This window comes from Mauremys reevesii, linkage group 3 (genome assembly GCF_016161935.1).
Source record: "Mauremys reevesii isolate NIE-2019 linkage group 3, ASM1616193v1, whole genome shotgun sequence".
In the NCBI taxonomy this organism is placed as follows: domain Eukaryota; kingdom Metazoa; phylum Chordata; order Testudines; family Geoemydidae; genus Mauremys; species Mauremys reevesii.
In genome coordinates this window covers 120,721,948-120,742,450 of record NC_052625.1, presented here as the reverse complement: position 1 = coordinate 120,742,450, position 20,503 = coordinate 120,721,948, and the positions used below count along the sequence as shown (strand labels likewise).

The following is a 20,503-nucleotide window of genomic DNA, read 5'->3' as shown; positions in this document are numbered from 1 at the left end:
ATAGGGGAACAATCTGGGCCTCAGACTACAAGCCAAACAGTTGAGTATCCTGGGAACATCATTAAACTGCAAGTTCCCTGGGGCAGGGACTGTATTTCATTTCTGTACAGTGCCATGTACAGCCTACAGCACTACACAAATAGCAATTATTCAAGAATTTCCCCTAGAAATTAGGCCAGAATTTCTAGACTATTTTATACCCAGCTTGGGCCTGATTTTTCTGAGGTGCTGAGCATCCACCTCTCCCATTAACTTCAACTGGAGTTTTGGGTGCTCAGCACTTCTAACAACAACAAAATATCAAGGCTAAGACGTATCAAAATCAGAGGACACTTGAAAATTCTGGCCTGAATCTTTCACAGGTTCATAATGGACTAAAAATTGCAACCGATCTGGCCTCTGACAGAAAATCCATACAACTATGACTGACAAGTGTAGAATAGAGTCAAGCAGATTGTGTGTGGAATACGTGAAAGTTTCTAATTGTTTGGCTTCACTTCAGATAGCGAACCTCTTCCACTTGACATTATGAGGGGTACTTGAGACACACTTGTCTCTAACAAAACTAGAAGTTCGATATATGGGTGCATCTGAGGGCAATCCTGTCTGTCTGTGAAAGTGTTTTTCTTCCTTGCAAGAGACGTCAGAGGCTGGAAGGTCTAGCTGGATAATACCAAAATTCAGACCTTGAAGGCTTCTTAAGGCAAGGAGAAAGATTCGAATAATTTCCACTTCCTAATACATGATAATACCTACTACACATTATATAGTGCTCTTCACCTGTGGATCTCAAAGAACTTTAGACAAGAGCTAGGCATATTATCCCCATTTTACAGATCAGGAAACGAAGGCACAAAAAAGTAAAGTGGCTTGCCCAAAGTCACACAGCAGACTTGTAGCAGAGATGGGAATGGAACTCAGATCTCCTGAGTCCCAGTTCAGTGTCCTACCCAATGGAATACACATCCTCCTGGTCACTATCTGGACCAATATACTTATTTATGTAATTTATTCATTGGAAAGGAAGCAATATTTGGCTCAGACGGGCCAGTTCCCCAAGTGTGAACCCTTCTCTATGGCTTTGGCAGTCAAGTAAGTATGGCTTAAGATCAAGGAATGAACTTTTTTTTTTTTTTGGAAGAGAGACTACAGAGGCTATAAAGGGTTTTTGTTTTTTAAATACATTTATTTTATACAAATTATAATATGTGCATACTTGAAACCTCAGGATGCTTGGACGATGTTTTATATCAGGGAATGACATGCTAGTTAAGAAAATTATTTGCAGCCAGCAGGCAAAATATTTTTAAAACAGTCCTTTGTGATACCTGTCTTACTTTGCTACATCCTCCCCAGGTGAGATGATATTTAAGCAAGATCACTAAATTCTTCAAGTGTGGAGAGGAACAGCTGGGAGCCAGGTTGGTTTATATGGAAATCTGGAGATCCAAATAATCTGTATAAAATTCTCTGGATCCTTCTGCCTCTTTTGTATTTCTGTTAACTGATAAACCATGAAGGGATACCACACATATTCCCCAATGACAGAGCTGAGTATGAGCACAGATATCAGCTGTGAAGGAAGTATGCTCAACTGTTCACTTTAGAACTTTTAGGAGTCTGGATTTGAATGCAACACAGCTCTATAAGCATGCCTGCATCCAGCAGGTTTGAAACCCATTATCAATTTCCTGAATTTAAGATTTTTTTAAAAATCATATTGCCATTTACTGAAACACATGCACAAACATACTCATGTACTTAACATACTACTCCTGGGAGAATTCTGTGCCAAAAATAAAAATTCTGCATACAGTATTTTAAAATTCTGCATATTTGATTTCTCAATAAATAAATGTGGAGGCTCCAGCATGGTAGTGGAGAGCAAAGGCCACTAGCTGCACGGAGGTGGGCGATCACCCTGCAGACCTCCTGTCCCAGTACACAGACTCGGCGGTACGACTGCACCTGATCCTGACACTGCGCAAGGGCCAGGCCTGCCCCAGAAACATGGGGCCCTTCCCCTCCACACCAAGATAGCAAGTGAGAGGGACAGAGAGTCTTCCACGCATGCCCAGTCCCAGCCCCAAATCCAGGTGTGAGGCAGGCAGGCTCAGCCCGACAGGATCCAAGCATGGAGGGGCTTAGTGTGAGGGGATCCAGGTGTGGGGTGAGAGGGTTCTATGTGGAGCAATCTGCAGGCAGGCAGCTCAGTGGGGGGTCTGGATGCACAAGGGCTCACTGGGGGTTACAGGTTCATGGGGAATGGGATTCTGCAGGGGGGTCCACGTGAAGTTGGTTGGGGCTCAGCAGAGGTGTGTTAGTTAGGGGGCTCAGTGGTGGGATCTGGGTGCTGGGAGAGTGGGGCTCAATGGAGCACAGGGTCTGGATGCAGCTGGTTGGAGCTCAGTGAGTTGGAGATCTGGGGGGGCTCATCAGGGTGGCCCAGGTGCAGGGGGGATGGGGCTTGCCAGGGTGTGGGTTGGAGTGTGGAGACCTCAGTGGGAGGTAGTCTGGGTGCAAGTGTGGGGGTCCAGATTCAGGGCAGTGGGGCCTGGGTGCAGGAGGGCTTCAGATGCAGGGGGTGAAACTCGGCAGGGTGGGGTTTCATGTCCAGGGGGCTCTGAAAAATAAAAAAAAACTCCCCTTCATTTCAAACAGTCCAAGGATTCACTAGACTCTAAAGAGCATACTTTCATAGTTCACTGAGTGATAGGAAGCAGTGTACATGTAATAAAATATATCAGTCTTCCATTGGAATCTGTTCTTATTGCTTACAGATGGATCCAAACTAGAGTCCCAGATTAAAGTTCACAGTTTGATACTTTCTATAATGGTGTGATCCAAATACTCCGAAGTTTTGAACACTTTGGCTCAGAGGCAGATTTCAACCCCTCAAACTCACAAGTATTCGGGGCGGTGGAGGAAGCTGGGCTTTCCCCTCCTCCCCCATAGGTGTTACCAGAGAACCTCACAGGAAGCAGCTATACTTCATATAAAGTCTTTAGTATTTTTTCTTGCCCATGTACACATGAAATGAATGACAAGAAGTCAACACTTTAATAATAATAATAATAACTGGAGAAATTCTGTATAAAAAGTGAAAGTGTAAAAACTAACCAAATATTTTATTTATATCTGTTTGGGAAACAAACAGAGAAATGGCTAATGGCTGGTAATCCACCAAGAGCTTTTCCACTCATCTTTGTATCACCATCCCATATACAAGCAAGATGAAGATAGTGGGGGAGGAAGAGAAAAGGAGTAAATGACAATTTCTTAAAAACTTGGAAAGTGTTAAAATTTCCTATTTCAATATTTCACACATGCACCTGGTAAAGCATGACTAAACAAGTGGCCTGCAAGCCAAATACAGCCATTTCCTTCTGAGGAGTAAATCCAAGGAAACTTTAAAAAAAAAATAAATAAATAAATAATACCTCTTTATACCACCTCCATCTTAATGAATGAAGTGCCCCTTGGAGCCAGATGGAGCATTGCATGAGGGCAGCCATGCCCTTCATGAGTACTACTGCGTATTAGGATGAAACTTGCTACTACAGTGTTCTCTGTGTTACGACTCTCATGCTCCTGAGTATTGCTAATGTGTTCCCCAATTGGGCAAAGTTTGAGCACTCCCCTGTTAAAGACAATCTACTACTGAAGATATGTAGCAGCTAAAGTCCAAACACACAATCTCTGGCCTCCATTCTATAACTGCTGTTAAAGTGGAGAGATAATCCAGTGCCACCACACTTGGCAATTGAAACATGGTCTTCAGGTCTTTTATCTCTCCTTCATATGCCTTTGTCCCTGTGTTCATCCATCACTCATACCATGTCAAATAACACAACTAATCTTTGTGTTTCCTGGAACAGTTTATCTGAAAGACACTCAACACAGTTTCTTTGTTACAAGAATCTCAGCACATCACTTCATGCAAATAAACTAAGCTAATCAACTGAGAGAACTAAAACTTCAAATTATAATGCGTTTGAAGATTTTGCAATTATTAAAAAAAAAGCACTGTGTTAACCAAAAGCACTGAAGCTGAAGTCATTCTCTTTTTTCCTTGAATGTTCTCTGCTGTATCATGTTGCTTTCTGGCAGCGAGACAAGCGTAATGGTTCTCTTAACTTACTAGTTAAATAAACCAACTATTTACTTGAATAGTCAAAAAAAAGTGTTCATACCAAAGGAGCCAGATGTTTTACAGAATATAGATTTTTACGGTGCTAATATTTATTGTAAAAATAAGGTATTACATGGGTACAATTTATGCCAAATATGTACTAAGGAAAATAAATTGTATATTTTGGAGGTCAGGGGAACCACTATGAATACATACCACAAGACCCAGCCAAAAATCTTTTTTGATCCTCTTCCCCTATCCTACCAATAGGTCAAAGTATCAAAGAACATAACAGGTGCCATTATACTTGTTAACACTAATCTACTGCACTTGTTAAAAGTTCATGCCCATAAGACTGAAGGAAATGAAAATATTAAAGCTGACCTTTTCTGAAACAGTCTTCTGTTAGTAACAAACCTGACAATCAATACTGTTAGAGCCTTTAGCATTCCAAGAGAAAAAGAGAGTCCCAGAGAGATATGTTATGCTGCAGCTCCAATGATGAGAGACTTTTCTATTCAGTTATGTTCCACACGATTTTAAACCCATATGCTTATGTATACTTAAGAAAACAGGTATAAAGCCAAAGACTTATCATTTTACCTTTATCCATGACAGAATAACATTTAAAAATAAAAATAAAGCCAGCACTTTAATGACAGTCCAATTTTAGGAAATCATTAAGAACTTTCATCCTTTTTTACCAGAGGACAATAAATGTGGTGCTAAGATGACAGGCCTTGATCTGCAGGGCACAGGTGTGAGGAAGGAAGGCCTCCTCCACAACAACACTCCACACAATCCCCTGTAAGCCAATCTATGAAGCAGGAAAGGTGGCTCAGGACTCTCCCTGTGACTCTTCCATCTCCTTTAACTTGGATACAGAATGTTGTAACAATAGCCTGACAGTAGCACGAGGCAGGCGAAAAACAAAGAGAAGGGGGGGGGGGGGGAAGATATCCTGGAGTGATGTTGTGAAGGGCAATGGAAAAGAATTCAGAATACTGCTGAACATCTTCAAAGCAAATGACTAATTAAATTACCCCACAGGCTATGGAGTGCAATCTAAAATGACAGGTGTCACTGATTGTAATTTAGGAAACACTTATGTTGATGTATGGTGTTTGCTTGCACTGCAGGACTAACAGAAGTAAAAAGTGGTGAAAACTTTTTTTTGTTTCTGAATTTGGCAGATATGATTCTAAAAGCATAGAAAGGGCCAGTTCTTCATCATCTGCTGTAAGTTAGCATAGTCCCATTAAATCTCTCAGTATAGAGATTTATAGCAGCTAAAGATCTGGCCCAAAAGCAGATGGGGTAAGCAGGTGTCATTTTACTTAGTTGTTTTAACAACAGAATTGCACTTTGACAAGAAAAATTCAGAGATAGGAAACTGTCAAAGTGCAATTCTGTTGTTAAAACAACATAAGTGTTTCCTAAATTACAATCAGTGACACCTGTGCAAACACAAACAACAGTGAGGTTATCACCAAGAGCAGCATTTGGCTTGTGGATCGTATGTTACACTGGTGACAACACACAAAAACAGAGGAACTCTAGCTCAGTTCTCAAGGTAAGTTTGCAGCACTGGCAGTTAGGAAAAAAACAAAAATATCTTTTCTATTATTTTTAAACTGAACATGTTCTACTGAAATCCTAGAGAGATGGACTCTCAATTATGTCCTTTTTACAGAGGCAGAGTAAAGGTACATTTTAAATTTACCCAATATTATTAGAGAAAAGTGGCACAACAGTGTGAGAAGGCCTTATCATTGGTGTTCAATTTTAGTGCTGAATTTCTTTGGTTACTTTAAGACCACAAAACCAGACTATGCTTATGTTTTATAGTTCGTTTCTATCCATCACCATAGATCATAGAAAACACTAACATCTCAGAGTTTTTACCAAGATAGTACAAGTGACTGACATCTATATCTGAAATTTTAAAAACAAACAAAAACACACAAAAGACAGAAATTTCCTTGAGGGTATTTTATTATTAGTTAAATAAGGAGCTGCTACACCAAGTGTAAAATGCTAGTGTTCTTTGGATATTATCCCAAAAAGCAACCGGATCTCTAAATACAAGAACACAAACATGCTCTGGTGGTAGATTTCTAATCCCACTGGAGATAGTCCAGATCATCTCCATTTAAGGTCATGCAAGCAGCAGCTGCACATTTTTGTTCCCAAGAAGAAAATGAAGCACGCCAAAGCCTCCAACATGTATTCCTTTTTTAAACCTTTTCTTTTCTAATGTCCCAAATTAGTTCATTTGTGGCTGAGCACCTGGTAAAATATACGCAGAAAATCAGAAATCAGAAAAAGGCAGTATGCATTTCAGTACAATTTGTGGACCTACTGCGCTAGTAGGTCAACAGGAAGCATGTTAGATATTTTAAAAAGACTACACAGATAACTGAGTCCCCTCTTCCAGGTTTCATATGTCAGAAAAGGAGATTTCAGACTGAAGTTTAACAAAGTCCTATAGCAACAATTTGTCTAATCTAAGACCAGTTTGTCTACAATCAGTATGATCGACACAAGATCCACAGTGAATATACTCATAGCATTCACTTAGTCTGAATCTGTACTTCTTATTCAGATATTTTAAATGGTTCTGGAGTAGACAGTCCTAAAATGGTCTTAGAAACATACAGAGGAGATTCATTAAATTCTTTTGAAGGCACTGTTTAATTTATGACCAGGAAATAAATGAGAGAATAGTACAAACAATTAAACACAATAAAAAAGTATCGATTTTAATAAACTAGATGAAACTACTGGATTGAAGGCATTTTTTTCCTTCCCAACATGTCACAATACTATATATGAAAAAAAAATCCTTATGAAGTGTACACAGACACACCCCTAAAGAGGCAGTAACAGACCAATGCATCATCATCAAAGACAAGTTAAAAGTCTGGGAATGAATAAATGCAAAATAGCACTTTTGCTATGCCCATCTGTACAAGGGATGGACATAAATTACAGTTAATGATATGCTGGGTGTTTTAATCAAACATTAATGATTTAACAGGGGACATTTCACTTTAAAGTGAGAAGTGAAGCAGCTGACTAAGTTAAAGAAAGTACTTTTGCTAAAAGTGGTTTGTTTTGTCTAAAGTAAGAGAACAGCGCCATAATGTACCCATCAATGGTAAATGAACTTTTTGCAGGACTACATCCTGTGATAAATATAGGATGCTTTCTTTATAAAGGGCAAATACATTTCTCCTGAGATGTCAGAGATCCATAATACTAACACTGTCACTACAAGTGAATTATGAGGCCTTATGCACAAGTAAAGAATCACCACCATTCACTGAGGAGACATTCAATTAACTTTCAATTGAAACATGTAACCTTAAATTTTCTGTTCCTGATACTAAAGGGCAATAGAAAACTGCCAGATTTACTGTATTAGAATAAAAGCTTCAGATTCAAGTTATTGTAACCGTTTTATAGGACCTGCCTTCACTTAACTAAGGTTAAAGTCTAAGAGAAGCTCATCAAAACAGTGCAAAAAAAAAAAAAAGGTATTTTAATGCAAACACTATATTTTTAAACAATGCTGCAAGACAGAATCCTTCTCAGCACAGTATTGTGTGTCTGGTTTGTGTTCTCTGTCTATTTAACCTTCCTCTGTTTACTATAGTGCCAAATACAATATCCATGCTTTCTTATAAAAATGATCATATCTGACCACAATATAATTTGGTTTGAGGTAAAGGACAAGAGAAGTAACTATTTTAAGCATATGTGGAGAGCTAAAAGCATCTCAGTTTGTCTGGGGCAAAATCCTGCCCCACATCTAGTCTGTGGGTGTGGAGATCTTGAAATGAAGCACAAAGTGCATCAGTTCCTCTGTGATGGGGAAGGAAAGCTTTGGAGAACACAACAAGGATGGATACTCATACTGTGACGTAAAGAGGATAGTGATCAGGTGTATAACAACACTAAAAGCTATACACACCACATACCTTAGTAAATCCCTTTTAACAAATGAAAATGGTTCAAAGCTTGTGAAGATGCTCAAGACCCATAAGGAAAAAAAAAGTTAATTTATATGAAAGCAAAATATTAAAAGGGAGATTATTATAGGGACATATTTGTCGTAGTAAATTCACCATTTTGAAGAATTTTCTAGAGTTTTCTTAATTAATCACAATTTTATATGAGTTACTAAAAATACTACATATTTGCATGCAGCCTCATCTCCATGTTTCCAAACACTGGATGATATCACTGCTCAAGTTCTTCAGTTCATGACCATGCAGAATGCTTTCCTCCTGTCCACTTTCTTAAAGAATGTGGCAAAAACAAACCAAAAAAAAAAAACCATTTCCCCAGTGCTAACATTACTGCTATAATGAGTTTAGATGAGCAACTGCCCTGTACTAAAAGGCCACGTTGTAACCAATCACGACTTCTGAATTCCTGCATGACATCATGAGCCCTGCCTCAAACTTGTGTTATTTTTTCCTCCACCTTCTTCAATTGTTCCTACAAACTTGGTGACAGGCAGACAAGTTGCCAGAGAAGTCCAGACAAAGTTTCCCACAGCTCAGAACACATTATCTTATAATTCACTAATAATCATCAGCAGAGGTAAGGGATCTCTTCTTATTACAATGATATTTTAGTTTTCCAAACTAAACTGCTCTATGCAAAATTAGCAGCCTGTATTGTAAATGCTTATTTAAAATAAAACCCAACCCTTACAGCTGTTTTTTTTTTTTTTTTTTTTTTTAAGTGGAGAGATTTTAGGCATTACTGTTCCAAGCCAAAAAATAGTGCAATGGAAAAAATAAGGTCGGTAGTCTTGTTTTTAAAAATCATTAGCTTCTTCTTTTTAATATGAAGCTAAGTTTTCCTTGGGGAATGGATTAAGCAAATATCACCCAACACCAGAAGTCTTAATTTCTCCCACACCTCCACTCAGGTTTTTGTTGGCAGTTGTTGCTTTTGTTTTAAAACTCAAACCAAATTTTTCTGTTCTCATAAAAAAGTACAATTTTATTCAAGAGTTTACATTACTTTTTTTTGGTTATGAGGGTTTCTACTTTTAGTTTAGTTGCCCACTAGCAACCCAACATAAGGAAAGTTCACCTTCCTATCCTTAAATCAGAAAAACTGATTCACTTATAGAACATTTTTAGAAGAGACTTTTTTTAAAATTAAACATATGATGTATATAGACCCCCTATTTTGATTATAAAGAAGGGTTAAAATGCTGATCCTTAATCATTTTGTAGCATTCAAATTTTAATGTAAAAATACTATGTCTCAGTTCTGAAATCTTTTTAAGGCTTCTTTTTTTTCTGATGGCCAATATAACCTGAACTTACCTTTTTAATGATATCTTAACTTCTGAATCCATTAGTTTCATTGAAATACAATGGCACAAAAGATTCTTAATACCTAGCAGGAAAATACAGCTAAGAGTCTCAATATCAAAAGTAATTTTTATAAATAAGGTATCCTCCTCATCCATCGTTGATAAAAGTGTTCAGGCACTGTACAAAACAAAAACAAACCCACATGAAAAAGTTTTAGCTGTTATAAAGGGTCAGATTTTAAAAGGACATATAAAGCAAAAATACATTTTATTAATTAAAGAAAGGAAATGAGTAAAATAAAGGATATGTCTGGTAAACAGGAACATTTATTTGTCACTTCTTACATTTGTTTTTGTATTTTCATGTTAATTTATTCTGTTGAGAAATCCAAGGATCCATGCATGACTGCATGAGTCTAGGAATCTGATGATAATTTTCCTAAATAACAGGGAGAAATCTATAATATTTTTTTTGGAAGTCAGGAGACTACAAAACACAAAAATCGACTCAGTAAATTATAAACCTATATCTGTTCTAAGAGTAGCACTGTATTTCTATCGATATATACCTCATATATGCATGTTTACATTTTAGGATAAGATCCATGAATACCAAAGTTCTACTGTATATTTTGTATTTAAAAGTATATTCTCCCAACACTCTTGGGAGTGCCTAAATGCAATTCCATTAACATTATTGAGAGTTGTGTGCAATGTATTCATCAAGAATTGACCCATATATTTGTATTTGGGCACATCATCCATGTGCAAACGGGAACTGTTTGAACTCTATTCCTGGAACACTTTGATGTTCATATGGTGAACTTTGCAGCACATAACTAGTTGAAGGCTATGTAATTCTGTTATAGGAGTTGTTTCCAGAAGGAAGCAGTAGTACTTCTCATTTTGCCTGCAAGAGGCATTTGTCTCAGGACATTTAGGTAACAGCATTTTATTTTCCTTTTAAATGTTTTTATTTAAAACCAAATATTTTGTCTTTTCATACAAAGATAGGGATTTGCTCATACTAAGTACAGTAATTATATTTAAGAAATCAACAAGAAATTTGAGTTATTAAACTGTGTATATAATACACACAAACAGAACTATAGCACTTAGCTGCCCTGGTATTATTAGACTCTTCATAAAAAAAACATCCATAGCTATATCAGGTGTGATTCTTGCCTGATGTAAATGGATATAGTTCCACTGGCTTCAATGGCGTTATGCCGATTTACATTAGGTTAGAATGGGGATCATCTATACATAATCTCAATAGCTTGCACAGCTAATAACCCATTTTGTAGATGTCCAAGAATGCTGAGTAGGGTGACCAGATGTCCCGATTTTATAGGGACAGTCCTGATTTTGGGGTCTTTTTCTCATATAGGTTCCTATTACTCCCCACCCCCATCCTGATTTTAAACTCTTGCTGTCTGGTCACCCTAATGCTGAGTAACAACAAAAGTATTGGTGATATAAATGAAAAAAATGTTTTTAAACAGATGTAAAATGTTACATTTGACTTACAGTTAACAGCAATAATCTGCCTTTGTTTAATTGTCTGATTCCTTATTAATATTTAGAGAGTTTTGTAAATACTGTACTGCAGAAGGGAAAATTAATGAGTGTTTCATAGATGTCTAGAGACAAGTTATATCCTATGTAGAACATCATTGCTCTAAAATTCATTACTTTAGATGCTTTAGAACATAAGAACGGCCCTACTGGGGCAGACCAAAGGTCCATCTAGTCCAGTATCCTGTCTTACGACAGTGGCCAGTGCCAGGTGCCCCAGAGGGAATGAACAGAACAGGTAATCATCAAATGATCCATCCCCTGTCGCTCATTCCCAGCTTCTGGCAAACAGGGCTACGGACACCATCCCTGTCCATCCTGGCTAATAGCCACTGATGGGCCTAGCCTCCATGAACTTATCTAGTTCTTTTTGAACCCTGTTATGGTCTTGGCACTCACAACATCCTCTGGCAAGGAGTTCCAAGGGAACTTTATTTCTTTTTCTGCAGGAAAGCTATGAATAGAACTTCCTCACTGTAGTATTACTGGTAAACGTGAAGCTCATTAAGATGGGCCCATAATTACAGAGAGCAAAAATGTGCTTATTCCTGTACTTTATAAAACATCAGCATGTGACAAATGCTCCAAACACATCCACATAGGAATAATCAAAACACCTTTGTTTTGTTTGTTTTTAATGGCATTAGATCAAACAATAAATGTATGACAGTTGAGGACCGAGCTTTGGAAGGCAGAATCAGGGATATATGTATGCTTTTGGGGATTTGTCCGCATATCAAATCACTTTTTAACCACTTGAACTCACCCCCTACTCCATCCCAACACCATTCTTTTTAATAAGATTATGAAGGAAAAAAATTGTTTCTCATTGCTTCCTCTTTGCCTCAATTCTATTTTCACTTACTTGCTTTCTATTTCTGTTATCAATTATTAGTACTACAGTAGCAATTAGAACCCCAACTGCGACTGGAGACCCAGCGTACTAAATGCTGTACACGCACACATTAAGAGCGAGCTCCATTCCCAAAGAGCTCCGTCTAAACAGACAAGTCAAACAAACAAATTAGAAAAAGCAAGTGGTATTATTCCCCAGTTTTTAAGATTGGGAATTGATACATAGAGAGACTGAGTGACTTGCCCAAGATCACACAGGAAGTCTATGGCAGAGCTAGGAATTTAACTCAGATTAGAGTCAGCCACAAAACCATTCTAATGGCTGGATATATATATATATATATATATTATATATATATAGCAAGATCATTACTAATTTTATTAGATGATGATCAGTATTACCATATGAGACATGCTGGGTGACTTTCAGAAACAAGAATCTAAGCTATGTATGCACAACTACAACTGTTGCAGACACTGAGTGAGTAATTAGACATGTATACATATATTTAATTTATCTGTTAGGTATTTATAGGACCCAATCAGTGTAATATTTGGCACTCTAGCCTATGTTGGTCCTCAGCAACCTATGATTTAGGAAGAAGCTCTATTGCATTGATTTTGCTGCCGTTCTTGTTCCAGAGGTAAAATAGCTATCAATCAGAATGGGGGGGGGAGGACCCTGTGCCCCTGAAAATGGCCAACGAAATAGCTACACTTAGCCTGTTTTATGACATCTTAACCACTGACTCCATTAATCTGATTTAAATGCCATTGCACAAAAGATTCTTAATACCGGGCAGGAAAATTCAGTTAGGATCCTCAAATATCATCAGAAGACTTTATATAGATATAAAAATTAAGTATCCCCCTCATCCATCATTAAATCAAAGTGTATGGACAATGTACAACAAAAAGCAACCCCAAGCAATTTTAAAATTTGGTCCTTGCTATTTCTGGCAAAATGGACTCCCTCTACCTTTCATGAACTGTTTTCTGTACTCCAGCTTCAGTTCGTCTCTTCTTGTTTCTTTACACCCTTGTTTCTCTTTCCCTCTCTGTTCATGTTTGGCCCCTTCATCCCTTTGATCTCCCGCTCCATTTCTCCTCTCCTGTCCCCATACCCTATTTCTGTGTTCCATCTCCCCCAAGCGTGACATCTATTTTTGTCTAGTCTCCATCCTTCACACAGTTCTATCCATTCTCTTTCCCCAATTTAGCTTCCCTTGTTTGATGTTCAGGTTGCTCCCATCAGATGACTGCCCCACTCGTGGTGTGGGAACAACTTATTGTGCCCACAATGCTAGTCCTTTCCTACAGTGGGCTGCTCTGATCAGAACTCTTCTCTAGCTGAAACACTTGAATCAGAGAATAAGAAAGAATTCCAAACAGAGGTTCTACAATACTTGAACAGTGGTACAGGAAAGCTCCTATGCTGTGGGTGGATATACAGACATCCAGCTAGTGACCAAAGAACCAGTGGACCATTGGCAGAGCATTGCTCCACTTCAGAAAATTGCTAGATGCCATTACAAGCCTCTCTAGCAACACACCACCTATGATCTAGTCTTGTTTTTTTAATGAACACTTGTTTTATTGAACTAACTGGAACATAAACAGTAGACAGAGGCCCTCTAGTGGTCTAATGAGTTAATGTTCCCTCTTCTTCCTAGACTGAAAAAAAAAAAAAAAAGGAGACTTCAGAAGGACATAGAAGGCTCTCAAAATTAAATGAATTAATACAGTCACTGGCTCAAAAAGGAGGTTACATATGCTGGGATTAAACAGATTTTTGAGGAACTACAAATAGAGCAAAATCCTCCTGACAGGAGGAAAATCAACAGGCAGATCCTCTGCATTGCCTACAGATTTCTGTGCACGAGCAGAGTAGCAAATTGTACTCTCAATCTTTCTCTTGGATCTGCACGTTGCACATCTAACTGTTATCAGGGGCTCCAGATCTACACTCCCACAGCTAACGTTCAGTGTTTAATCCTAGATATTTGACTAGCTCTCTTTTGCTTTTGGTATGAGGTGTCCAGTTTCCACTGTCAAATACAAACTGTGACCTTTTAGTTCTTCCTCACCTGAATTTACAAAGAGCATCTCATCTCAACTAGGATTACTGGGATTTCGTGTAGGAAGACCAGAGGAACAACAATTAATCCAAAAGTATGTTGTATGCTGGATTATTTTAGATAATAGCTTCCAAAAATATACATAAACCACAGATCACATAACTCTCTAGCATTTTCGCTCTGTCGTACTGACGGTCACTAAATTGTTCATTTTCAAAAGGAAGCAACTAGGAATACTGCTTTTTGTACCATGCTACCAAAATGAAATTACTGTGAAATACTTCATTACCTATTTTTCATTTCCTGTGCCTGTCTTACTATTCCATACCACAAATTAGTTTGGTTACATGGGAAGATAATAAATCATGCATGTCAAATTCCTTTTATTTCACTGATATAACTACCACATTTAGTAAATATACAACAGGAAATGGGTAAACTGTGTCTAAAATCACTGTTTCCAATGGAGCCAAATTTATCCTGTGTGACCCAAGTGAAGTCAATATACTTACACCTGGAATGAATTTGGCCTACAGGTTTCAACTTTGTTCACTACGGTTTTGAACTTTGTTCACATACCTCCTCTCAGTAAGAAGGGTACCCAGAAACGGATAAAAATAACCACACATAATCGCTTGTCAGCTAGGAGCCCAACAGTGACTGATCTGTTGAACCACTGTAAGACAACAACTGTAAAGTAACCTTAGCATACGGACACGTAGGATCGGCAATTTGGCCTTTTACCTAAACAATGAAGTGTGCACAATGTCTTCCAGTAGAGTGAACACACCCATTCAATGATGGGAGTCAAAGGTTTGTTTCTGGGGCAACGCAGGACAGTACTGCATCTGAACACAATAGTACTTGGCACATAAGATCTCAAATATAATTTGCCCTCCTGCTGAAACTCCCACTTTTGGCTTCTGAGGGGGATGTGTGTGTGGGTGTGGGTGGTTTCGTCATTGTGTTGACCTAAAACATTAGCACCAGTGATCTAAACTTGGGCCTTTCTATGCTGTTATGATGTACAGCAAGAATAGGCCTTCATTTTAATTAAATGATTCTTCGGGATAGAATATTGACTATACCTTTTGACCTTGTTTGTTATCCATACACAGCTGTGTTACTGTGTCTATTTCTCTTTATGCACACCCAGGGAAGATTAACAAGCAAGATGTGCATTTGCTAGCTGAAACCAAGCACCTTGTAGCGAAACACATATTGAAGTCTAGACATATAGATCTACATGTAGATCAGAAAACCTCTCCCAAACAGAGACGTATTATGTAGGGAGAAGACAACTCAAAATTGCTTCTGAAACCCTGCTGGTGCTTCTTTAAGAACTTCACATAGGTTCTCTAGCACAGCAACACTAATTACTGAATTCTGAACTACCTACATCTTGTTCTTCCAGAGCATTAAAAATATGAATCTTTTAAACACAAAGGTACATATTTTTAATTATGCCACTATCTCACTTTAAGGCTCCTTTACACAGCCAGAGTGCTTTATGAGAATCAAGCCCAATGACTATTTCACTAACAACATTTCCTCTCTCCTTCCAAAGGTTTTAAAAAAAAAAATCACCATTAACATTTTTTAATATGACCTTACTAAATGATGGGTCTTCTCTCAATTGTGGTGGCCATTAAATAATGGCACAGCTGGTTGCTGGGAATTACTTCATCACAAATATGGTTGTCTGAAGTGTCAATCTTATGCACTGCTTGAATAAACTTGTTTGTGTCAGTATAAAAACACGTTAGTGCTTGAACTAGCATACCTCCTCTGGAACAGAATAAACATTCTAGTGTATCTCAGCCCCTATTAGGCTAGGCGAATGGATAAACTTACAGTCAAGTCATCTGAGAATTCTTGCACATCTGTCTTGCTTTGACTGCACTTACACAAAAGAGACACAGACCAGACAAATAACTGAATGGAATATGCCGGGCAAGCACTTTAAGTGTTTATGCTATACCTGCTTTCATCTATCTAGCGTCAAACTAAGCTGAAAAATTAAAGTGTCAACTAAAAAAAGCTCTTGATGTCATATACTGTACTAAAATTGTAGAATCTAATTTTAGGAAAAGATGTCACCACATTCAACCAACCAAAGCTATTAATATATCTATGTGCAATCTGATTTTTAAGTCAGTTTTTGAAATGCTATTGCAGTCTTTGATGCTGAAAACAGATCCTGGTCACAGCATACAACAGTAGTGGCTATGAACTAACAGCCCCTTATCCTCCTCTCCTGTGGACAGATTTTTGAGAAGAGAAAAAAGGATAGGTTGAAAGTTTTCATGAAGTTCACTGTATGATATTTCTTATGAATCCTTTAGCCAGATTGGCAAGCAAATTTATGGATATGGAGGCTGGATGTGTAATGGAAGCCTCCTTACGCTGCTCTCCGTCCACCCCCCTTTTACAGTCAGGATGGTTCACACAGCAGTTATGATGCCGTTTGTGGGATGGTCACTGCTAAGGATTTGTCTTCCCCCACTCTATATGGATGCAATGGCAGGAGTCTATACATCTTAAAATATAGCTATTATCAATAAACTTATTTGGGTCATGAGCAGAGAAAGTATATCTGCCATAGAGAGAGACAAGGCAGGTGAGGCAATATATTTTATTGGACCAACTTCTGTTGGTGAGAGAGACAAGCTTTCAAGGCACACAGAGCCCTTCTTATACTCCCAGCATCACAGCAAAATGCAAGGTGGAACCGATTGTTTAGTAAAGAGGTTCTCAAACTGGGGGTTGGGACCCCTCGGGGGGTTGTGAGGCTATTATGTGCAGGGTTGTGAGCTGTCAGCTTCCACCCAAACCTCGCTTTGCCTCCAGCATTTATAATGGTGTTAAATATATTTAAAAGTGTTTTTAATTTATAGGGGGGGGTCACACTCATACGCTTGCTATGTGAAAAGGGTCACCAGTACAAAAGTTTGAGAATCACTGGTTTAGCATTTTATTGTGATGGGAAGACCTTTCCCAGAGCTGAGGAAGAACTGTGTGTGGCTTCAAAGCTTGTCTCTCTCACCAACAGAAGTTGGTCCAATAAAAGCGATTACCTCACCCACCTTGTCTCTGTAATATCCTTGGACCGTCACAGCTACAGCTACACTGCATACATAAAGATATATGTAATATAAACAAACATTGAGGGGCAAATTCTCCCCTAGGAGAAAAATATATGGCGTATAAATGTATTTATCCAAGGGCAGCTTAAAGTTACCATCATGATCATCAATTATTTGTATTCTTGTTGTGCCTAGCAGCCCCAGCCATGGATCAAGCCCTCATTGTATAGGTTCTGAACAGACACATAGCAAAAGGACGGCCCCTTGCCCTGAAGAGCTTATAGCATGTTTTGGGGGTGTTTTTTTAAAAAAAAAACTCAGTATAACTTGCATTCCTGAAAGCACTGCATACCTATCTTCTCTTTATTTCTTATAAAAAGCACTTCAAGCAACAATGTATCTATCACTAACAAATTTAAAAGTTATATTTTCCCAGGCATTTAGTGCAACACCACGCCTTTGCCTTTGGGCATGAAATTTTTAGTGCACATAGGTACTTTCAGAGAAGAGAAGTCTCGTGTCTCAGACTGCCCGTCCTTCAAGATAATTTTACTAGAAATTCCCCATATCAATGATACGTATTAGACGCTGCCACAGCATTTGCTTACACATGACATTCTTTCTACTTGGAAAGGAAATGCATTAGCAAGATTAGTTTTTCCACTCCCCCTCAAAAATGAGGCACTGAAGTTAAATGATTTGTCCAAGGTCACATAAGTAGTCAGTGACACAGCCAGAAAAAGAATCAGAATTTCCTGACTCCATGTCCTGTGGCTTTTATCCACAAGACCATCCTGCCTCCTAATAGGCCAGAACCAACTCCGACTGAAGACATGGGGAGTCTTTCCATAGACTCTGAAGGAAATCAGATTAGGCCCTATTGGACTGATTCTGAGAAACGCTGAACATCCACAAGTCCCATTTCATAAAGGGCCTCCCACCTCAGATTTGCAGGCACTCAATAACTCACTCATAAGGTTGCATGTGCAATTCCACTAAGTCTTATCTGTCTTGAAAATCATTTTTTTAAAGTGAAAATAACGTGTAGCACACTGTGGAAAGTAACTTCACTTTTTCTTTCAGGCACTATTATAACATGAATACAATCTGCACATGCACTGATCAAAACACTTTACTTTTGTGTTTCTAACTCTTCACTTTCCTGCTTTCCCAGCTCCACACAGATTCTCTAAACCAAAAACTGAAGATAATAACCACTTTGCACTGTTCCTGACAACTTCTGTTTTTTACCTGCACTTCTTCTAAAACCTGACTTGTGCTCTCTGCTTTCCTGTTGCCATGGAGAAGGTCCAGCACATAACCCGCTCTGCCATGAGGAGGGCCTCAACTATTGAGGTGAACCCACAAACACGCCAAAAGCTCCAGGAGCTCTTTATAAATTTTTGTCTTATTTTAATATGCCTCTTGCTTATCTGTATCCTTGTGATGCTTCTCTGAAGTTCCACAGAATCTTTGCTTCCCATTGCACTATCCTATAAGAAAGCCACACCAAAAGGGGAAAAAAAAGAACTAAACAAGAAACTCCCAAGGCAAGAATACCCATGTGAGCAGGTCGAGCAGTTGGACTAAAACAGTCTCGTCAACCACTGCACCATTTTCGGACTAGCCATTGTAAACGCATTAAAAAGCACTTCTGTACTGAACAGTGATTTAAAGCTTACTGGTACAAAGCTGTCTATGAACTAACTTGTTTGTTCACCTTGCTAAGAGGCATCTCATGTGAATGTGGTAAATTTGTGCCTTGTTCATAGAAGTAAGAAAGGGCATTAATTGTGTTATTCAATTAGTGTTTCAGCCAAGTGAACCACAATATTAAAAAAGCCCACCTCACTCTTTTGGGCCTGCATGCTTTAAAATTTCACTGTAAATCTTTTTAGATATTGGATATATATTTTAATATCTCATAGAAGCCCAGATCAATCCAAAATGATGCACAGGCACATTTAGATTTGAATGTATTCTTCAAGATGCTACAATGTTACACTGTTAATTGAAATTATTCAACTTGCTCTAATAGTTTACGAGTAGAATCCTGAAAAATGAAGTAGAAGCTATTTTAAAGAAACCTTTTCCCAGATATAAAATTGTCTTTTTCTTTTTTCCTATTTAAGGAAGGGGTTTAGAACTGATTATTGGGAAAAAAAGTAATGCCAAAACTTCAATTCTGTCTGGTATCTTTTCACATGACTTGTGACTCAGTTTTAAAAAGATATGTCTATTGAAACAAGCTTTCATTTGCAGAGAAAGTTTTGATTTGTTTTTCAAGGTATATCAAGAACCAACCACCCTGGTAAGAGAACAGTATTCATTCACTGTGTTCAGTTGGCTAACTGGATGTTAGAAGGACGTTAGAAGCCAAAAGTGTACCTTGAGTAGGCTTGCCAATTGTCCAATCGCACAAACCCAAACACCCCTGCCCCACCCCTTCTCCGAGGCCCCATCCCGCTCACTCCATTTTCCCACTCCCTCTGTCACCCGCTCTCCCCCACCCTCACTCACTCACTTTCACTGGGCTGGAGCAGGGAGTTGGGATGTGGGAGAGGATACAGGCTCTGGGCTGGGGCTGAGGATTTTGGAGTGTGGGAGGAGGCTCCGGGATGATCCTGGGGCATGGGGTTGGGGTGCAGGGTGCAAACTCTGGGAGGGAGTCTGGGTGCAGGAAGGGGCTCAGGCCTGTGGCAGGGGATGGGTGTGTGTGTGCGCGCGCAAGCTCCAGTCAGGCGGCACTTACCTCAGGTGGCTCCCAGGCGGCAGCTCAGTGGGGCTAACGCAGGCTCCCTGCCTGCCTTGGTTCCGCATCACTCCCGAAGTGTCCGGCACGTCCCGGTGGCCCTGGGGGAGGGCAGGGGTCTCTGCACGCTGCCCGCACCCCGAGCACCGACTCCGCAGCTCCCATTGGTCATGAAGTGCAGCCCATGGGAGCGGTGGAGGCGGAGCCTGCCTGAGCCCTGCTGCACAACCGACCAGGAGCTGCCTGGAAGTAAGCAAGGCCAGGGGTTCGCACGCTGGCCCCTCTGTGCGCTGCTTCCGGAAGTGGCCAGCACGTCCCTACCGCCCCCCGACACACTGCCTGTGCCTGCAGGCACAGCTCCCATTGGCCGCCATCCCAGACCAATGGGAGCTGTGGAGTCGGAGCTCGGGGCATGGGCAGCACACAGAAACCCTTCCCGCCCCCACAGGATCATGCTGGCCACTTCCGGGAGCAGCGTGGGCCAGGGCAGGCAGGGAGTTTCATGTAAATGTAGCGGAGGACAGTTTGAAACAAATACTTTTATAATTCTTGTTTGCAAAAACTTACTGTTATTTAAAAATGGTTTATTGGACTGTCTAGGTAGAATTTCAATTAATTTAAAAACAAAGATGTGCTATCACATACAATTTAATGTGACTAAGATTATTATTCATAATTACA

The 20,503-nt window shown here is 39.2% G+C and overlaps 2 protein-coding genes across 7 annotated transcripts in view; one reads left to right on the top strand and one right to left on the bottom strand.

Annotated features, from left to right (window-relative positions):
* CEP85L (centrosomal protein 85 like) overlaps positions 1-20,503 on the bottom strand; it is a 219,976-nt gene that overhangs the window by 63,921 nt on the left and 135,552 nt on the right. The window lies entirely within an intron of this gene.
* Positions 8,633-19,642, top strand: PLN (phospholamban). Its single transcript, XM_039532811.1, has 3 exons — positions 8,633-8,743; positions 10,343-10,414; positions 18,245-19,642. The coding sequence occupies exon 3, from the start codon at positions 18,370-18,372 to the stop codon at positions 18,526-18,528; it is 159 nt and encodes a 52-aa protein (XP_039388745.1). The 5' UTR covers positions 8,633-8,743; positions 10,343-10,414; positions 18,245-18,369; the 3' UTR covers positions 18,529-19,642.

Coding starts and splice junctions, on each gene's coding strand:
- PLN (XM_039532811.1), top strand. CDS start 18,370: ATGGAGAAGGTCCAGCACATAACCCGCTCTGCCATGAGGAGGGCCTCA.